The sequence below is a fragment of the Oncorhynchus mykiss genome, chromosome 21 (genome assembly GCF_013265735.2).
Source record: "Oncorhynchus mykiss isolate Arlee chromosome 21, USDA_OmykA_1.1, whole genome shotgun sequence".
Taxonomy (NCBI): domain Eukaryota; kingdom Metazoa; phylum Chordata; class Actinopteri; order Salmoniformes; family Salmonidae; genus Oncorhynchus; species Oncorhynchus mykiss.
The window spans coordinates 8871700-8892371 of record NC_048585.1 but is presented as its reverse complement, the minus strand read 5'-3'; the positions used below and the strand labels follow the sequence as shown (position 1 = coordinate 8892371).

The following is a 20672-nucleotide window of genomic DNA, read 5'->3' as shown; positions in this document are numbered from 1 at the left end:
ACACTAGAGATTACTGTATTAGAGATACTAAAGGTTACTGTATTAGAGATACTAGAGGTTACTGTATTAGAGACACTAGAGGTTACTGTATTAGAGAACCTAGAGGTTACTGTATTAGAGATACTAGAGGTTACTGTATTAGAGATACTAGAGGTTACTGTATTAGAGACACTAGAGATTACTGTATTAGAGATACTAAAGGTTACTGTATTAGAGATACTAGAGGTTACTGTATTAGAGACACTAGAGGTTACTGTATTAGAGAACCTAGAGGTTACTGTATTAGAGATACTAGAGGTTACTGTATTAGAGATACTAGAGGTTACTGTATTAGAAAAACTAGAGATTACTGTATTAGAGATACTAAAGGTTACTGTATTAGAGATACTAGAGCTTACTGTATTAGAGACACTAGAGATTACTGTATTAGAGAACCTAGAGGTTACTGTATTAGAGATACTAGAGGTTACTGTATTAGAGACACTAGAGATTACTGTATTAGAGATACTAAAGGTTACTGTATTAGAGATACTAGAGGTTACTGTATTAGAGAACCTAGAGGTTACTGTATTATAGATACTAGAGGTTACTGTATTAGAGATCACACTAGAGGTTACTGTATTATAGATACTAGAGGTTACTGTATTAGAGACACTAGAGATTACTGTATTAGAGATACTAAAGGTTACTGTATTAGAGATACTAGAGGTTACTGTATTAGAGATAATAGAGGTTACTGTATTAGAGATACTAGAGGTTACTGTATTAGAGATACTAAAGGTTACTGTATTAGAGATACTAGAGGTTACTGTATTAGAGATACTAAAGGTTACTGTATTAGAGACACTAGAGGTTACTGTATTAGAGACACTAGAGATTACTGTATTAGAGACACTAGAGATTACTGTATTAGAGATACTAGAGATTACTGTATTAGAGATACTAAAGGTTACTGTATTAGAGATACTAGAGGTTACTGTATTAGAGACACTAGAGGTTACTGTATTAGAGATACTAAAGGTTACTGTATTAGAGATACTAGAGGTTACTGTATTAGAGACACTAGAGATTACTGTATTAGAGACACTAGAGATTACTGTATTAGAGATACTAAAGGTTACTGTATTAGAGACACTAGAGGTTACTGTATTAGAGACACTAGAGGTTACTGTATTAGAGATACTAGAGGTTACTGTATTAGAGATACTAGAGGTTACTGTATTAGAGATACTAAAGGTTACTGTATTAGAGATACTAGAGATTACTGTATTAGAGATACTAGAGATTACTGTATTAGAGACACTAGAGATTACTGTATTAGAGACACTAGAGGTTACTGTATTAGAGACACTAGAGGTTACTGTATTAGAGATACTAGAGGTTACTGTATTAGAGATACTAGAGGTTACTGTATTAGAGATACTAGAGATTACTGTATTAGAGATACTAGAGGTTACTGTATTAGAGACACTAGAGGTTACTGTATTAGAGACACTAGAGGTTACTGTATTAGAGATACTAGAGGTTACTGTATTAGAGATACTAGAGGTTACTGTATTAGAGATACTAGAGGTTACTGTATTAGAGATACTAGAGATTACTGTATTAGAGATACTAAAGGTTACTGTATTAGAGAACCTAGAGATTACTGTATTAGAGATACTAGAGGTTACTGTATTAGAGACACTAGAGGTTACTGTATTAGAGATACTAGAGATTACTGTATTAGAGACACTAGAGATTACAGCATTAGAGACACTAGAGGTTACTGTATTAGAGATACTAGAGGTTACTGTATTAGAGACACTAGAGGTTACTGTATTAGAGATACTAGAGATTACTGTATTAGAGAAACTAGAGATTACTGTATTAGAGATACTAGAGATTACTGTATTAGAGATACTAGAGGTTACTGTATTAGAGATACTAGAGGTTACTGTATTAGAGACACTAGAGGTTACTGTATTAGAGACACTAGAGGTTACTGTATTAGAGATACTAGAGGTTACTGTATTAGAGACACTAGAGATTACTGTATTAGAGATACTAAAGGTTACTGTATTAGAGACACTAGAGGTTACTGTATTAGAGACACTAGAGGTTACTGTATTAGAGATACTAGAGGTTACTGTATTAGAGACACTAGAGGTTACTGTATTAGAAACACTAGAGATTACTGTATTAGAGATACTAGAGATTACTGTATTAGAGATACTAAAGGTTACTGTATTAGAGATACTAGAGGTTACTGTATTAGAGACACTAGAGGTTACTGTATTAGAGATACTAAAGGTTACTGTATTAGAGACACTAGAGATTACTGTATTAGAGACACTAGAGATTACTGTATTAGAGATACTAGAGATTACTGTATTAGAGATACTAAAGGTTACTGTATTAGAGATACTAGAGGTTACTGTATTAGAGACACTAGAGGTTACTGTATTAGAGATACTAAAGGTTACTGTATTAGAGATACTAGAGGTTACTGTATTAGAGACACTAGAGGTTATTGTATTAGAGATACTAGAGGTTACTGTATTAGAGATACTAGAGGTTACTGTATTAGAGATCACACTAGAGGTTACTGTATTAGAGACACTAGAGATTACTGTATTAGAGATACTAAAGGTTACTGTATTAGAGATACTAGAGGTTACTGTATTAGAGACACTAGAGGTTACTGTATTAGAGAACCTAGAGGTTACTGTATTAGAGATACTAGAGGTTACTGTATTAGAGATACTAGAGGTTACTGTATTAGAGACACTAGAGATTACTGTATTAGAGATACTAAAGGTTACTGTATTAGAGATACTAGAGGTTACTGTATTAGAGACACTAGAGGTTACTGTATTAGAGAACCTAGAGGTTACTGTATTAGAGATACTAGAGGTTACTGTATTAGAGATACTAGAGGTTACTGTATTAGAGACACTAGAGATTACTGTATTAGAGATACTAAAGGTTACTGTATTAGAGATACTAGAGCTTACTGTATTAGAGACACTAGAGATTACTGTATTAGAGAACCTAGAGGTTACTGTATTAGAGATACTAGAGGTTACTGTATTAGAGACACTAGAGATTACTGTATTAGAGATACTAAAGGTTACTGTATTAGAGATACTAGAGGTTACTGTATTAGAGAACCTAGAGGTTACTGTATTATAGATACTAGAGGTTACTGTATTAGAGATCACACTAGAGGTTACTGTATTATAGATACTAGAGGTTACTGTATTAGAGACACTAGAGATTACTGTATTAGAGATACTAAAGGTTACTGTATTAGAGATACTAGAGGTTACTGTATTAGAGATAATAGAGGTTACTGTATTAGAGATACTAGAGGTTACTGTATTAGAGATACTAAAGGTTACTGTATTAGAGATACTAGAGGTTACTGTATTAGAGATACTAAAGGTTACTGTATTAGAGACACTAGAGGTTACTGTATTAGAGACACTAGAGATTACTGTATTAGAGACACTAGAGATTACTGTATTAGAGATACTAGAGATTACTGTATTAGAGATACTAAAGGTTACTGTATTAGAGATACTAGAGGTTACTGTATTAGAGACACTAGAGGTTACTGTATTAGAGATACTAAAGGTTACTGTATTAGAGATACTAGAGGTTACTGTATTAGAGACACTAGAGATTACTGTATTAGAGACACTAGAGATTACTGTATTAGAGATACTAAAGGTTACTGTATTAGAGACACTAGAGGTTACTGTATTAGAGACACTAGAGGTTACTGTATTAGAGATACTAGAGGTTACTGTATTAGAGATACTAGAGGTTACTGTATTAGAGATACTAAAGGTTACTGTATTAGAGATACTAGAGGTTACTGTATTAGAGATACTAAAGGTTACTGTATTAGAGATACTAAAGGTTACTGTATTAGAGATACTAGAGGTTACTGTATTAGAGATACTATAGGTTACTGTATTAGAGATACTAAAGGTTACTGTATTAGAGATACTAGAGGTTACTGTATTAGAGATACTAGAGGTTACTGTATTAGAGACACTAGAGTTTACTGCATTAGAGACACTAGAGATTACTGTATTAGAGACACTAGAGGTTACTGTATAAGAGTTACTAGAGGTTACTGTATTAGAGACACTAGAGGTTACTGTATTAGAGATACTAGAGTTTACTGCATTATAGACACTAGAGGTTACTGTATTAGAGGTCACACTAGAGGTTACTGCATTAGAGATACTAGAGGTTACTGTATTAGAGATACTAGAGGTTACTGTATTAGAGATACTAAGAGTTTACAGCATTAGATACACTAGAGGTTACTGTATTATATATACTAGATGTTACTGTATTAGAGATACTAGAGGTCACTGCATTAGAGATACTAGAGGTTACTGTATTAGAGAACCTAGAGGTTACTGTATTAGAGACACTAGAGGTTACTGTATTAGAGATACTAGAGGTTACTGTATTAGAGATACTAGAGGTTACTGTATTAGAGACACTAGAGGTTACTGTATTAGAGATACTAGAGCTTACTGTATTAGAGATACTAGAGGTTACTGTATTAGAGATACTAGAGGTTACTGTATTAGAGATACTAGAGGTTACTGTATTAGAGATACTAGAGGTTACTGTATTAGATATCACTCTAGAGGTTACTGTATTAGAGAAACTAGAGGTTACTGTATTAGAGATCACACAAGAGGTTACTGTATTATAGATACTAGAGGTTACTGTATTATATATACTAGAGGTTACTGTATTAGAGACATTAGAGGTTACTGTATTAGAGATACTAGAGGTTACTGTATTAGAGATACTAGAGGTTACTGTATTAGAGACACTAGAGGTTACTGTATTAGAGACACTAGAGGTTACTGTATTAGAGATACTAGAGCTTACTGTATTAGAGATACTAGAGGTTACTGTATTAGAGACACTAGAGGTTACTGTATTAGAGATACTAGAGGTTACTGTATTAGAGATACTAGAGGTTACTGTATTAGAGACACTAGAGGTTACTGTATTAGAGACACTAGAGGTTACTGTATTAGAGATACTAAAGGTTACTGTATTATAGATACTAGAGATTACTGTATTAGAGACACTAGAGATTACTGTATTAGAGATACTAGAGATTACTGTATTAGAGATACTAAAGGTTACTGTATTAGAGATACTAGAGGTTACTGTATTAGAGACACTAGAGGTTACTGTATTAGAGATACTAAAGGTTACTGTATTAGAGATACTAGAGGTTACTGTATTAGAGACACTAGAGATTACTGTATTAGAGACACTAGAGATTACTGTATTAGAGATACTAAAGGTTACTGTATTAGAGACACTAGAGGTTACTGTATTAGAGACACTAGAGGTTACTGTATTAGAGATACTAGAGGTTACTGTATTAGAGATACTAGAGGTTACTGTATTAGAGATACTAAAGGTTACTGTATTAGAGATACTAGAGGTTACTGTATTAGAGATACTAAAGGTTACTGTATTAGAGATACTAAAGGTTACTGTATTAGAGATACTAGAGGTTACTGTATTAGAGATACTATAGGTTACTGTATTAGAGATACTAAAGGTTACTGTATTAGAGATACTAGAGGTTACTGTATTAGAGATACTAGAGGTTACTGTATTAGAGACACTAGAGTTTACTGCATTAGAGACACTAGAGATTACTGTATTAGAGACACTAGAGGTTACTGTATAAGAGTTACTAGAGGTTACTGTATTAGAGACACTAGAGGTTACTGTATTAGAGATACTAGAGTTTACTGCATTATAGACACTAGAGGTTACTGTATTAGAGGTCACACTAGAGGTTACTGCATTAGAGATACTAGAGGTTACTGTATTAGAGATACTAGAGGTTACTGTATTAGAGATACTAAGAGTTTACAGCATTAGATACACTAGAGGTTACTGTATTATATATACTAGATGTTACTGTATTAGAGATACTAGAGGTCACTGCATTAGAGATACTAGAGGTTACTGTATTAGAGAACCTAGAGGTTACTGTATTAGAGACACTAGAGGTTACTGTATTAGAGATACTAGAGGTTACTGTATTAGAGATACTAGAGGTTACTGTATTAGAGACACTAGAGGTTACTGTATTAGAGATACTAGAGCTTACTGTATTAGAGATACTAGAGGTTACTGTATTAGAGATACTAGAGGTTACTGTATTAGAGATACTAGAGGTTACTGTATTAGAGATACTAGAGGTTACTGTATTAGATATCACTCTAGAGGTTACTGTATTAGAGAAACTAGAGGTTACTGTATTAGAGATCACACAAGAGGTTACTGTATTATAGATACTAGAGGTTACTGTATTATATATACTAGAGGTTACTGTATTAGAGACATTAGAGGTTACTGTATTAGAGATACTAGAGGTTACTGTATTAGAGATACTAGAGGTTACTGTATTAGAGACACTAGAGGTTACTGTATTAGAGACACTAGAGGTTACTGTATTAGAGATACTAGAGCTTACTGTATTAGAGATACTAGAGGTTACTGTATTAGAGACACTAGAGGTTACTGTATTAGAGATACTAGAGGTTACTGTATTAGAGATACTAGAGGTTACTGTATTAGAGACACTAGAGGTTACTGTATTAGAGACACTAGAGGTTACTGTATTAGAGATACTAAAGGTTACTGTATTATAGATACTAGAGATTACTGTATTAGAGATCACACTAGAGGTTACTGTATTAGAGATACTAGAGGTTACTGTATTAGAGATACTAGAGGTTACTGTATTAGAGATACTAGAGGTTACACATCGAACTTCGGTGTGAATACAATCGGAATATGTATTTTTTTTACGGAATTCGGACGAAAACATTGCAACATAGTTGGTAAAAAAAGGCCTTTAGTAACAAACTCTAATCTCACGAAGAAGACCTGCACCATCATAAACCAATACAAGCAGGCTCTGATATTGTACACTAAACCTGCCTAGCAACAGCAGCCAAACTGAATGGTTGTGTTGTACATTATTATCTAGTAGTGTTTATAGAGGACCAACCTGACCTGCTGAGTCCATTACACAATACTGATACACTGCCTTCTGCACCCAGCGACACACACACACACACACACACACACACACACACACACACACACACACACACACACACACACACCAGCCACCTGTACCAGCCGACCCTCAGACAAGCCCAGTCCTAGTTGCTTGGCAACCGTGTACCCATCGCTCTCCAGCCTCTCCTTCAGATCTGTTCGTCCATGGATCCATCCTAAATGGAACCCCGTTCCCTGCATAGTAAGTGCACTACAGTTGAACAGAGCCCCATGGGCTATATAGGGAATAGGGTGCCCTTTAGGACTCAGGCTAGGAGGACATCATGTGGAAATGTTCTTAAAGCTCACAGAAACAACCACATCATGCATCTGTCCTCGTATCTCTCCTCCTCTCTCATCGTCACTCTGCCTCTCTCCTCCTCTCTCCTCCACTCTCCTCTTCTCTCCTCCTCTCTCCTCCTCTCTCCACCTATCTCATCGTCACTCTGCCTCTCTCCACATCTCGCCTCCTCTCTCCTCTCTCCACCTCTTTCCTCCTCTCTCATCGTCACTCTGCCTCTCTCCATCTCTCTCCTCCTCTCTCATCGTCACTCTGCCTCTCTCCTCCTCTCTCCTCCACTCTCCTCCTCTCTCCTCCTCTCTCCTCTCTCCACCTCTCTCCTCCTCTCTCCACCTATCTCATCGTCACTCTGCCTCTCTCCACCTCTCGCCTCCTCTCTCCTCCTCTCTCCACCTCTCTCCTCCTCTCTCATCGTCACTCTGCCTCTCTCCATCTCTCTCCTCCTCTCTCATCGTCACTCTGCCTCTCTCCTCCTCTCTCCTCCACTCTCCTCCTCTCTCCTCCTCTCTCCTCGTCTCTCCTCCTCTCTCATCCTCTCTCATCCTCTTTCCTCCTCTCTCCTCCTCTCTCCTTGTCTCTCCTCCTCTCTCCTCGTCTCTCCTCCTCTCTCCTCCTCTCTCCTCGTCTCTCTACCGTTCTCCACCGTTCTCCACCTCTCCTCCTCTCTCCTCGTCACTTTGCCTCTCCACCTGTCTCCAGCTCTCCTCCTCTCTCCTCCAATCTCCACCTCTCTCCTCCTCTCTCCACCTCTCTCCTCCACTCTCCTTCTCTCATCTCCTCCTCTCTCCACCTCTCCTCGTCACTCTGCCTCTCTCCTCGTCTCTCTACCTGTCTCCACCTCTCCTCCTCTCTCCACCTCTCCTCGTCACTCTGCCTCTCTCCACCTCTCTCCTCCAATCTCCACCTCTCTCCTCCTCTCTCCACCTCTCTCCTCCGCTCTCCTTCTCTCATCTCCACCTGTCTCCACCTCTCCTCCTCTCTCCACCTCTCCTCGTCACTCTGCCTCTCTCCTCCTCTCTCCACCTCTCTCCTCCGCTCTCCACCTCTCTCACCTCTCTCCTCCGCTCTCCACCTCTCTTACCTCTCACCTCTCTCCTCCTCTCTCCTCCCCTCTCCTCCTCTCTCCTCCCCTCTCCTCTCCTCCTCTCCACCTCTCTCCTCCTCTCCACCTCTCTCCTCCGCTCTCCACCTCTCTCACCTCTCTCCTCCGCTCTCCACCTCTCTTACCTCTCACCTCTCTCCTCCTCTCTCCTCCTCTCTCCACCTCTCTCCTCTCCTCCAACTCTCTCCTCCTCTCTCCACCTCTCTCCTCCTCTCTCCTCCTCTCTCACATTACAGCAATACTGATGAGCCCATCTGATTTATAACATACAGGATGGATGTACAGCTGTGTATTGTATCCAGGGTTAGGAACCTTCCTCTGTGGGAAATAAACAGGGACTCTACTGGATGTGGAAGCTTAGCGGTTTGAGTGACACAGTTTGATCAGTCTCATTTCAACACAGTCACTTCCCCATAGCAACCGTGGAGCTGCCGGATCAACGTCCATACTGCAACGTACTGAACCTGTCGTTAGATTCAGTGACATTTGACTGTATTGTTTGTCAGGGCAGAGGACCAACAGCAGAATAATTCACTTCTCTCCAGGGAGAGTTATAATGTCTGGGGTTCTGTGATAACCTGATGTCTGATAAAGTCTAATGTTACAGGTGTTCTTAGTTTGGAGGGAAGTTCCAACCTGATGACTTCATCATAGAAACAGGAAGCATATCTGAAAGGAAACAACTTCCTAACAGGTTTGAGACAGTGAGACAGGAACCACAGAAAGCGGATCTAAAGGTACTTTTAAATGTCATCTGGGACTCTCTTTAAGTCTGACAGCGGTCCAGAATAAAGCTGAGAGACTTAGACAACTTATCTCATTAAACACATTCACATCCTCATCAAACCCATTCACATCCTCATTTAACCCATTCACATCCTCATTAAACCCATTCACGTCCTCATTTAACCCATTCACGTCCTCATTAAACCCATTCACGTCCTCATTAAACCCATTCACATCCTCATCAAACCCATTCACATCCTCATTTAACCCAATCGCATCCTCATTAAACCCATTCACGTCCTCCTTTAACCCATTCACATCCTCATTAAACCCATTCACGTCCTCCTTTAACCCATTCACATCCTCATTAAACCCATTCACATCCTCATCAAACCCATTCACATCCTCATTAAACCCATTCACATCCTCATTAAACCCATTCACGTCCTAATTTAACCCATTCACATCCTCATCAAACCCATTCACATCCTCATTTAACCCATTCATGTCCTCATTTAACCCATTCACATCCTCATCAAACCCATTCACATCCTCATTAAACCCATTCACGTCCTCATTTAACCCATTCACATCCTCATTTAACCCATTCACGTCCTCATTTAACCCATTCACATCCTCATTTAACCCATTCACATCCTCATTTAACCCATTCACATCCTCATTTAACCCATTCACGTCCTCATTTAACCCATTCACATCCTCATTTAACCAATTCACATCCTCACTTAACCCATTCACATCCTCATTTAACCCATTCACATCCTCATCAAACCAATTCATATCATCACTTAACCCATTCACGTCCTCATTTAACTCATTCACGTCCTCATTTAATCCATTCACGTCCTCATTAAACCCATTAATGTCCTCATTTAACCCATTCACGTCCTCATTTAACCCATTCATGTCCTCATTTAACCCATTCACGTCCTCATTTAACCCATTCACATCCTCATTTAACCCATTCACATCCTCATTTAACCCATTCACATCCTCATTTAACCCATTCACGTCCTCATTTAACCCATTCACATCCTCATTTAACCAATTCACATCCTCACTTAACCCATTCACATCCTCATTTAACCCATTCACATCCTCATCAAACCAATTCATATCATCACTTAACCCATTCACGTCCTCATTTAACTCATTCACGTCCTCATTTAAACCATTCACGTCCTCATTAAACCCATTAATGTCCTCATTTATCCCATTCACATCCTCATTTAACCCATTCATGTCCTCATTTAACCCATTCACATCCTCATTTAACCGATTCATGTCCTCATTTAACCCATTCATGTCCTAATTTAACCCATTCACATCCTCATTTAACCCATTAATGTCCTCATTTAACCCATTCATGTCCTCATTTAACCCATTCACTGCCTCATCATCCTCATTTAACCCATTCATGTCCTCATTTAACCCATTCACGTCCTCATCGTCCTCATTTAACCCATTCACGTCCTCAATTAACCCATTCACATCCTCATTTAACCCATTCATATCCTCATTTAATCCATTCACGTCCTCACTTAACCCATTCACGTCCTCACTTAACCCATTCACGTCCTCATTAAACCCATTCACATCCTCATTTAACCCATTCATATCCTCATTTAATCCATTCACATCCTCACTTAACCCATTCACATCCTCACTTAACCCATTCACATCCTCATTTAACCCATTCACGTCCTCATTAAACCCATTCATGTCCTCATTTAACCCATTCACGTCCTCATCGTCCTCATTTAACCCATTCACGTCCTCATTTAACCCATTCACATCCTCATTTAACCCATTCACATCCTCACTTAACCCATTCACATCCTCACTTAACCCATTCACGTCCTCAATTAACCCATTCACATCCTCACTTAACCCATTCACGTCCTCAATTAACCCATTCACGTCCTCAATTAACCCATTCACGTCCTCATTTAACCCATTCACGTCCTCATTTAACCCATTCACGTCCTCAATTAACCCATTCACGTCCTCATTTAACCCATTCACGTCCTCATTTAACCCATTCACGTCCTCAATTAACCCATTCACATCCTCACTTAACCCATTCACATCCTCAATTAACCCATTCACGTCCTCAATTAACCCATTCACGTCCTCATTTAACCCATTCACGTCCTCATTTAACCCATTCACGTCCTCATTTAATCTATTCACGTCCTCATTTAACCCATTCATGTTCTCATTTAACCCATTCACATCCTCATTTAACCCATTCACATCCTCATTTAACCCATTCACATCCTCATTTAACCCATTCACATCCTCATTTAACCCATTCACATCCTCATTTAACCCATTCACATCCTCATTTAACCCATTCATGTCCACGATTTACCCATTCACGTCCACATTTTCAGTTAGATGTCCTATCATCAGCAGCCAATTTCAGTGAGCTGTCTGGAGGGGGAGGGAGGAGGGAAAGAGAGGAAGGGGAGAGAGAGAGAGGCAGTGAGGAAGATGACGGGCTGAGTGAGTGTGTCTAACCTGAGAGCAGGTGTACGGAAGGGAAGCTCCTCTCCAGCTTGTCCAATAGGACGGTAAGGAAGGCCTCCGAGGGAAGAGTCAAGGGGTCAGATGAACTCTGGTCATACACCACCACCTCCTGACCGCCCACTCGCTCCAACTAGGAGAAAAAGAGAGAGAGAGGGGAAGAGGAAGGGTTAACAGAAACATTCAGAGAGAGAGAGAGAGAGGAAGAGTTCAGAGAAACATTCACAGAGAGAGAGAGGAAGAGGAAGAGTTGACAGAAACATTCAGAGAGAGAGGAAGAAAAGTTAAAAGAAACATTCAGAGAGAGAGAGAGGAAGAGGAAGAGGAAGAGAAACATTCAGAGAGAGGAAGAAAAGTTAACAGAAACATTCAGGGAGAGAGAGAGGAGGAAGATGAAGAGTTGACAGAAACATTCAGAGAGAGAGGAGGAAGATGAAGAGTTAACAGAAACATTCAGGGAGAGAGAGGAAGAGTTACTCAAACAGTCGTGTAATCTAAAACAAACAAACACACACTCACAATCAGCAATCATTGATTATGTATTGATTGTCTAAATATTTCAGTGATCAGACAATCACAAAGTCAACACTCAGATCACTGGCTGCCCCGGCAACACAATCCCAAAGCAGAACCTGCCATGCTGTCTCTCTGAACCAGAAGGAGCTGTCATTCTCCCTCTGAAACACAACATCATGAATAAACAGAACCTGTCATGCTGTCTCTCTGAACCAGGAGGAGCTGTCATTTTGGTATAACTAGTTGGAGACGTTGTACCAGTCAGGTTGATATGTCATGTACCAGTCAGGTTGATATGTCAGGTTGATATGTCATGTACCAGTCAGGTTGATATGTCAAGTTGATATGTCATGTACCAGTCAGGTTGATATGACATGTACCAGCCAGGTTGATATGTCAGGTGGATATGTCATGTACCTGCCAGGTTGATATGTCATGTACCAGTCAGGTTGATATGTCATGTACCAGTCAGTTTGATATGTCCTGTACCAGTCATGTTGATATGTCCTGTACCAGTCAGGTTGATATGTAATGTACCAGTCAGGCTGATATGTCAGGTTGATATGTCATGTACCAGTCAGGTTGATATGTAATGTACCAGTCAGGCTGATATGTCAGGTTGATATGTCATGTACCAGGCATGTTGATATGTCCTGTACCAGTCAGGTTGATATGTAATGTACCAGTCAGGTTGATATGTCAGGTTGATATGTCATGTACCAGTCAGGTTGATATGTCATGTACCAGTCAGGCTGATATGTCAGGTTGATATGTCATGTACCAGTCAGGTTGATATGTCATGTACCAGTCAGGTTGATATGTAATGTACCAGTCAGGCTGATATGTCAGGTTGATATGTCATGTACCAGTCAGGTTGATATGTCATGTACCAGTCATGTTGATATGTCAGGTTGATATGTCATGTACCAGTCAGGTTGATATGACATGTACCAGTCAGGTTGATATGTCAGGTTGATATGTCATGTACCAGCAAGGTTGATATGTCATGTACCAGTCAGGTTGATATGTTCTGTACCAGTCAGGTTGATATGTCATGTACCAGCAAGGTTGATATGTCATGTACCAGTCAGGTTGATATGTCATGTACCAGTCAGGTTGATATGTCCTGTACCAGTCAGGTTGATATGTCATGTACCAGCAAGGTTGATATGTCATGTACCAGCCAGGCTGATATGTCAGGTTGATATGTCATGTACCAGTCAGGTTGATATGTCCTGTACCAGTCAGGTTGATATGTCATGTACCAGCAAGGTTGATATGTCATGTACCAGTCAGGTTGATATGTCCTGTACCAGTCAGGTTGATATGTGATGTACCAGCAAGGTTGATATGTCATGTACCATCCAGGCTGATATGTCAGGTTGATATGTCATGTACCAGTCAGGTTGATATGACATGTACCAGTCAGGTTGATATGACATGTACCAGTCATGTTGATATGTCAGGTTGATATGTCATGTACCAGTCATGTTGATATGTCATGTTGATATGTCATGTACCAGTCAGGTTGATATGACATGTACCAGTCATGTTGATATGTCATGTTGATATGTCATGTACAAGTCAGGTTGATATGACATGTACCAGTCATGTTGATATGTCAGGTTGATATGTCATGTACCAGTCATGTTGATATGTCATGTTGATATGTCATGTTGATATGTCATGTACCAGTCAGGTTGATATGTAATGTACCAGTCAGGCTGATATGCCAGGTTGATATGTCCTGTACCAGTCAGGTTGATATGTAATGTACCAGTCAGGTTGATATGTCAGGTTGATATGTCATGTACCAGTCAGGTTGATATGTCATGTACCAGTCAGGCTGATATGTCAGGTTGATATGTCATGTACCAGTCAGGTTGATATGTCATGTACCAGTCAGGTTGATATGTAATGTACCAGTCAGGCTGATATGTCAGGTTGATATGTCATGTACCAGTCAGGTTGATATGTCATGTACCAGTCAGGTTGATATGTCAGGTTGATATGTCATGTACCAGTCAGGTTGATATGACATGTACCAGTCAGGTTGATATGTCAGGTTGATATGTCATGTACCAGCAAGGTTGATATGTCATGTACCAGTCAGGTTGATATGTTCTGTACCAGTCAGGTTGATATGTCATGTACCAGCAAGGTTGATATGTCATGTACCAGTCAGGTTGATATGTCATGTACCAGTCAGGTTGATATGTCCTGTACCAGTCAGGTTGATATGTCATGTACCAGCAAGGTTGATATGTCATGTACCAGCCAGGCTGATATGTCAGGTTGATATGTCATGTATCAGTCAGGTTGATATGTCCTGTACCAGTCAGGTTGATATGTCATGTACCAGCAAGGTTGATATGTCATGTACCAGTCAGGTTGATATGTCCTGTACCAGTCAGGTTGATATGTGATGTACCAGCAAGGTTGATATGTCATGTACCATCCAGGCTGATATGTCAGGTTGATATGTCATGTACCAGTCAGGTTGATATGACATGTACCAGTCAGGTTGATATGACATGTACCAGTCATGTTGATATGTCAGGTTGATATGTCATGTACCAGTCATGTTGATATGTCATGTTGATATGTCATGTACCAGTCAGGTTGATATGACATGTACCAGTCATGTTGATATGTCATGTTGATATGTCATGTACCAGTCATGTTGATATGTCATGTTGATATGTCATGTACCAGTCAGGTTGATATGTAATGTACCAGTCAGGCTGATATGCCAGGTTGATATGTCATGTACCAGTCAGGTTGATATGTCATGTACCAGCCAGGTTGATATGTCATGTACCAGCCAGGTTGATATGTCATGTATAACCGGTTGGAAACAGAGTGATCGTGTGGTTTATAGTTCTATGGTCCTATTCTAGGGTGGAAAGTTCCGCTGCGGTGCCCTTGAACGCACACACACACACACACACACACACACACACACACACACACACACACAGACACACACACACACACACACACACAGACACACAGACACACACACACACACACACACACACACACACACACACACACACACACAGACACACACACACACACACACACACACACACACACACACACACACACACACAGACACACACACAGACACACACACACACACACACACACACACACACACCTGACCTAAATAGCTTGTTGATATCCAGTTTCCACTGCTATGAATAGATATGATTTGAGTCCTCCTGTAGATAGGACTAAAGCCAGATGTACATTACATGTTGTTATTCCCCAACTGCAGGCTACGATGTCAGGTTGATGGGATCCCGAGAACTCTACGGGCACTTAAGGCATCCCAGTACCTTTTATACATGTTGAATATTTTATTTAACTAGGCAAGTCAGTTGAAAACAAATACTTATTTACAATGACGACCTGGGAACAGTGGGTTAACTGGTCTAGGAACGGTGGGTTAACTGGTCTAGTGGGTTAACTGGTCAAGGAACGGTGGGTTAACTGGTCTAGGAACAGTGGGTTAACTGGTCTAGGAACAGTGGGTTAACTGGTCTAGGAACAGTGGGTTAACTGGTCTAGGAACAGTGGGTTAACTGGTCTAGTGGGTTAACTGGTCTAGGAACAGTGGGTTAACTGGTCTAGGAACAGTGGGTTAACTGGTCTAGGAACAGTGGGTTAACTGGTCTAGGAACAGTGGGTTAACTGGTCTAGGAACAGTGGGGTTAACTGGTCTAGGAACAGTGGGTTAACTGGTCTGGGAACAGTGGGTTAACTGGTCTAGGAACAGTGGGTTAACTGGTCTAGGAACAGTGGGTTAACTGGTCTGGGAACAGTGGGTTAACTGGTCTAGTGGGTTAACTGGTCTAGGAACAGTGGGTTAACTGGTCTAGGAACAGTGGGTTAACTGGTCTAGTGGGTTAACTGGTCTAGGAACAGTGGGTTAACTGGTCTAGGAACAGTGGGTTAACTGGTCTGGGAACGGTGGGTTAACTGGTCTAGGAACAGTGGGTTAACTGGTCTAGGAACAGTGGGTTAACTGGTCTAGGAACAGTGGGTTAACTGGTCTAGGAACAGTGGGTTAACTGGTCTAGGAACAGTGGGTTAACTGGTCTAGGAACAGTGGGTTAACTGGTCTAGGAACAGTGGGTTAACTGGTCTAGGAACAGTGGGTTAACTGGTCTAGGAACAGTGGGTTAACTGGTCTAGGAACAGTGGGTTAACTGGTCTAGGAACAGTGGGTTAACTGGTCTGGGAACGGTGGGTTAACTGGTCTAGGAACAGTGGGTTAACTGGTCTAGGAACAGTGGGTTAACTGGTCTAGGAACAGTGGGTTAACTGGTCTGGGAACAGTGGGTTAACTGGTCTAGTGGGTTAACTGGTCTAGGAACAGTGGGTTAACTGGTCTAGGAACAGTGGGTTAACTGGTCTAGTGGGTTAACTGGTCTAGGAACAGTGGGTTAACTGGTCTAGGAACAGTGGGTTAACTGGTCTGGGAACGGTGGGTTAACTGGTCTAGGAACAGTGGGTTAACTGGTCTAGGAACAGTGGGTTAACTGGTCTAGGAACAGTGGGTTAACTGGTCTAGGAACAGTGGGTTAACTGGTCTAGGAACAGTGGGTTAACTGGTCTAGGAACAGTGGGTTAACTGGTCTAGGAACAGTGGGTTAACTGGTCTAGGAACAGTGGGTTAACTGGTCTAGGAACAGTGGGTTAACTGGTCTAGGAACAGTGGGTTAACTGGTCTAGGAACAGTGGGTTAACTGGTCTAGGAACAGTGGGTTAACTGGTCTAGGAACGGTGGGTTAACTGGTCTGGGAACGGTGGGTTAACTGGTCTAGGAACAGTGGGTTAACTGGTCTAGGAACAGTGGGTTAACTGGTCTAGGAACAGTGGGTTAACTGGTCTAGGAACAGTGGGTTAACTGGTCTAGGAACAGTGGGTTAACTGGTCTAGGAACAGTGGGTTAACTGGTCTAGGAACAGTGGGTTAACTGGTCTGGGAACAGTGGGTTAACTGGTCTAGTGGGTTAACTGGTCTAGGAACAGTGGGTTAACTGGTCTAGGAACAGTGGGTTAACTGGTCTAGTGGGTTAACTGGTCTAGGAACAGTGGGTTAACTGGTCTAGGAACAGTGGGTTAACTGGTCTAGGAACAGTGGGTTAACTGCCTTGTTCAGGGGCAGAACGACAGATTTGTACCTTGTCATCTCGGGGATTCTATCTTGCAACCTTTCGGTTACTAGTCCAACGCTCTAACCACTAGTCCAACGCTGTAACCACTAGGCTACCTGCTGGTTACTAGTCCAACACTCTAACCACTAGGCTACCTGCTGGTTACTAGTCCAACACTCTAACCACTAGTCCAACGCTGTAACCACTAGGCTACCTGCTGGTTACTAGTCCAACGCTCTAACCACTAGGCTACCTGCTGGTTACTAGTCCAACGCTCTAACCACTAGGCTACCTGCTGGTTACTAGTCCAACACTCTAACCACTAGGCTACCTGCTGGTTACTAGTCCAACGCTGTAACCACTAGGCTACCTGCTGGTTACTAGTCCAACACTCTAACCACTAGGCTACCTGCTGGTTACTAGTCCAACGCTCTAACCACTAGGCTACCTGCTGGTTACTAGTCCAACGCTCTAACCACTAGTCCAACACTGTAACCACTAGGCTACCTGCTGGTTACTAGTCCAACGCTCTAACCACTAGGCTACCTGCTGGTTACTAGTCCAACGCTCTAACCACTAGTCCAACGCTCTAACCACTAGACTACCTGCTGGTTACTAGTCCAACTCTCTAACCACTAGGCTACCTGCTGGTTACTAGTCCAACGCTCTAACCACTAGACTACCTGCTGGTTACTAGTCCAACTCTCTAACCACTAGGCTACCTGCTGGTTACTAGTCCAACACTCTAACCACTAGGCTACCCTGCTGGTTACTAGTCCAACACTCTAACCACTAGTCTACCTGCTGGTTACTAGTCCAACACTCTAACCACTAGGCTACCTGCTGGTTACCAGTCCAACACTCTAACCACTAGGCTACCTGCTGGTTACTAGTCCAACTCTCTAACCACTAGTCTACCTGCTGGTTACTAGTCCAACACTCTAACCACTAGTCTACCTGCTGGTTACTAGTCCAACACTCTAACCACTAGGCTACCTGCTGGTTACCAGTCCAACTCTCTAACCACTAGTCTACCTGCTGGTTACTAGTCCAACACTCTAACCACTAGTCTACCTGCTGGTTACTAGTCCAACACTCTAACCACTAGGCTACCCTGCTGGTTACTAGTCCAACACTCTAACCACTAGTCTACCTGCTGGTTACTAGTCCAACACTCTAACCACTAGGCTACCTGCTGGTTACCAGTCCAACACTCTAACCACTAGGCTACCTGCTGGTTACTAGTCCAACACTCTAACCACTAGGCTACCTGCTGGTTACCAGTCCAACTCTCTAACCACTAGGCTACCTGCTGGTTACTAGTCCAATGCTCTAACCACTAGGCTACCTGCTGGTTACTGGTCCAACACTCTAACCACTAGGCTACTTGCTGGTTACTAGTCCAACGCTCTAACCACTAGGCTACCTGCTCTAACCACTAGGCTACCTGCTGGTTACTAGTCCAACGCTCTAACCACTAGGCTACTTGCTGGTTACTAGTCCAACGCTCTAACCACTAGGCTACTTGCTGGTTACTAGTCGAAGGCTCTAACCACTAGGCTACCTGCTGGTTACTAGTCCAATGCTCTAACCACTAGGCTCTAACCACTAGGCTCTAACCACTAGGCTACTTGCTGGTTACTAGTCCAACGCTCTAACCACTAGGCTACCTGCTGGTTACTGGTCCAACACTCTAACCACTAGGCTACCTGCTCTAACCACTAGGCTACCTGCTGGTTACTAGTCCAACGCTCTAACCACTAGGCTACCTGCTGGTTACTAACCCAATACTCTAACCACTAGGCTACCTGCTGGTTACTAGTCCAACGCTCTAACCACTAGGCTACCTGCTGGTTACTAGTCCAACGCTCTAACCACTAGTCTACCTGCTGGTTACTAGTCCAACGCTCTAACCACTAGTCCAACGCTCTAACCACTAGTCTACCTGCTGGTTACTAGTCCAACGCTCTAACCACTAGGCTACCTGCTGGTTACTAGTCCACCGCTCTAACCACTAGTCTACCTGCTGGTTACTAGTACAACGCTCTAACCACTAGTCTACCTGCTGGTTACTAGTCCAACGCTCTAACCACTAGTCTACCTGCTGGTTACTAGTCCAACACTCTAACTACTAGGCTCTAAGCACTAGGCTCTAACCACTAGGCTACACTGCTGCCCCAATATACAGTGCCTTGCGAAAGTATTCGGCCCCCTTGAATTTTGCGACCTTTTGCCACATTTCAGGCTTCAAACATAAAGATATAAAACTGTATTTTTTTGTGAAGAATCAACAACAAGTGGGACACAATCATGAAGTGGAACGACATTTATTGGATATTTCAAACTTTTTTAACAAATCAAAAACTGAAAAATTGGGCGTGCAAAATTATTCAGCCCCTTTACTTTCAAAATTTGCAAAATTATTGAATGACTAACATGTAAATGTAAAGGTATTTTTCTATCTGATGATGAATGTACTGACTGTAAGTCTTTCTGGGTGAGGCCGTCTGACTATGACTGGTCCACCTAGCTATCTGATGATGAATGTACTGACTGTAAGTCTCTCTGGGTGAGGGCGTCTGACTATGACTGGTCCACCAAGCTATCTGATGATGAATGTACTGACTGTAAGTCTCTCTGGGTGAGGGCGTCTGACTATGACTGGTCCACCTAGCTATCTGATGATGAATGTACTGACTGTAAGTCTCTCTGGGTGAGGGCGTCTGACTATGACTGGTCCACCAAGCTATCTGATGATGAATGTACTGACTGTAAGTCTCTCTGGGTGAGGGCGTCTGACTATGACTGGTCCACCAAGCTATCTGATGATGAATGTACTGACTGTAAGTCTCTCTGGGTGAGGGCGTCTGACTATGACTGGTCCACCAAGCTATCTGATGATGAATGTACTGACTGTAAGTCTCTCTGTAAGTCTGCTAAATGACTAACATGTAGAGGTATTTTTCGGAGCATAACTATGCCCATACAAGGAACGCGGTACCTTCCTCGGTTGCCATGATGATTTCCTTACTGAACATGCGCAAACCTGCACAGCAAATATAGCCCGATTCTCACCCAATTGTCCAATCGTACCGCCCGGAGGTGCCACCAGGTGTATGTACTATACCGATTACTAGTTAACTAGGATTTGGCTGGACTGAATCGCTCAATGGGATAGTATCTCCAATGGTTCA

The 20672-nt window shown here is 41.6% G+C and overlaps 1 protein-coding gene across 1 annotated transcript in view; it reads right to left on the bottom strand.

Moving 5' to 3' along the window:
- Positions 1-20672, bottom strand: part of LOC118942857 (dual specificity protein phosphatase 16-like) — a 78763-nt gene that overhangs the window by 6000 nt on the left and 52091 nt on the right. The window contains exon 3 of the mRNA XM_036956772.1: positions 11790-11928. Coding sequence (XP_036812667.1) covers positions 11790-11928 — 139 coding nt within the window. The remainder of the gene's footprint in view (positions 1-11789; positions 11929-20672) is intronic.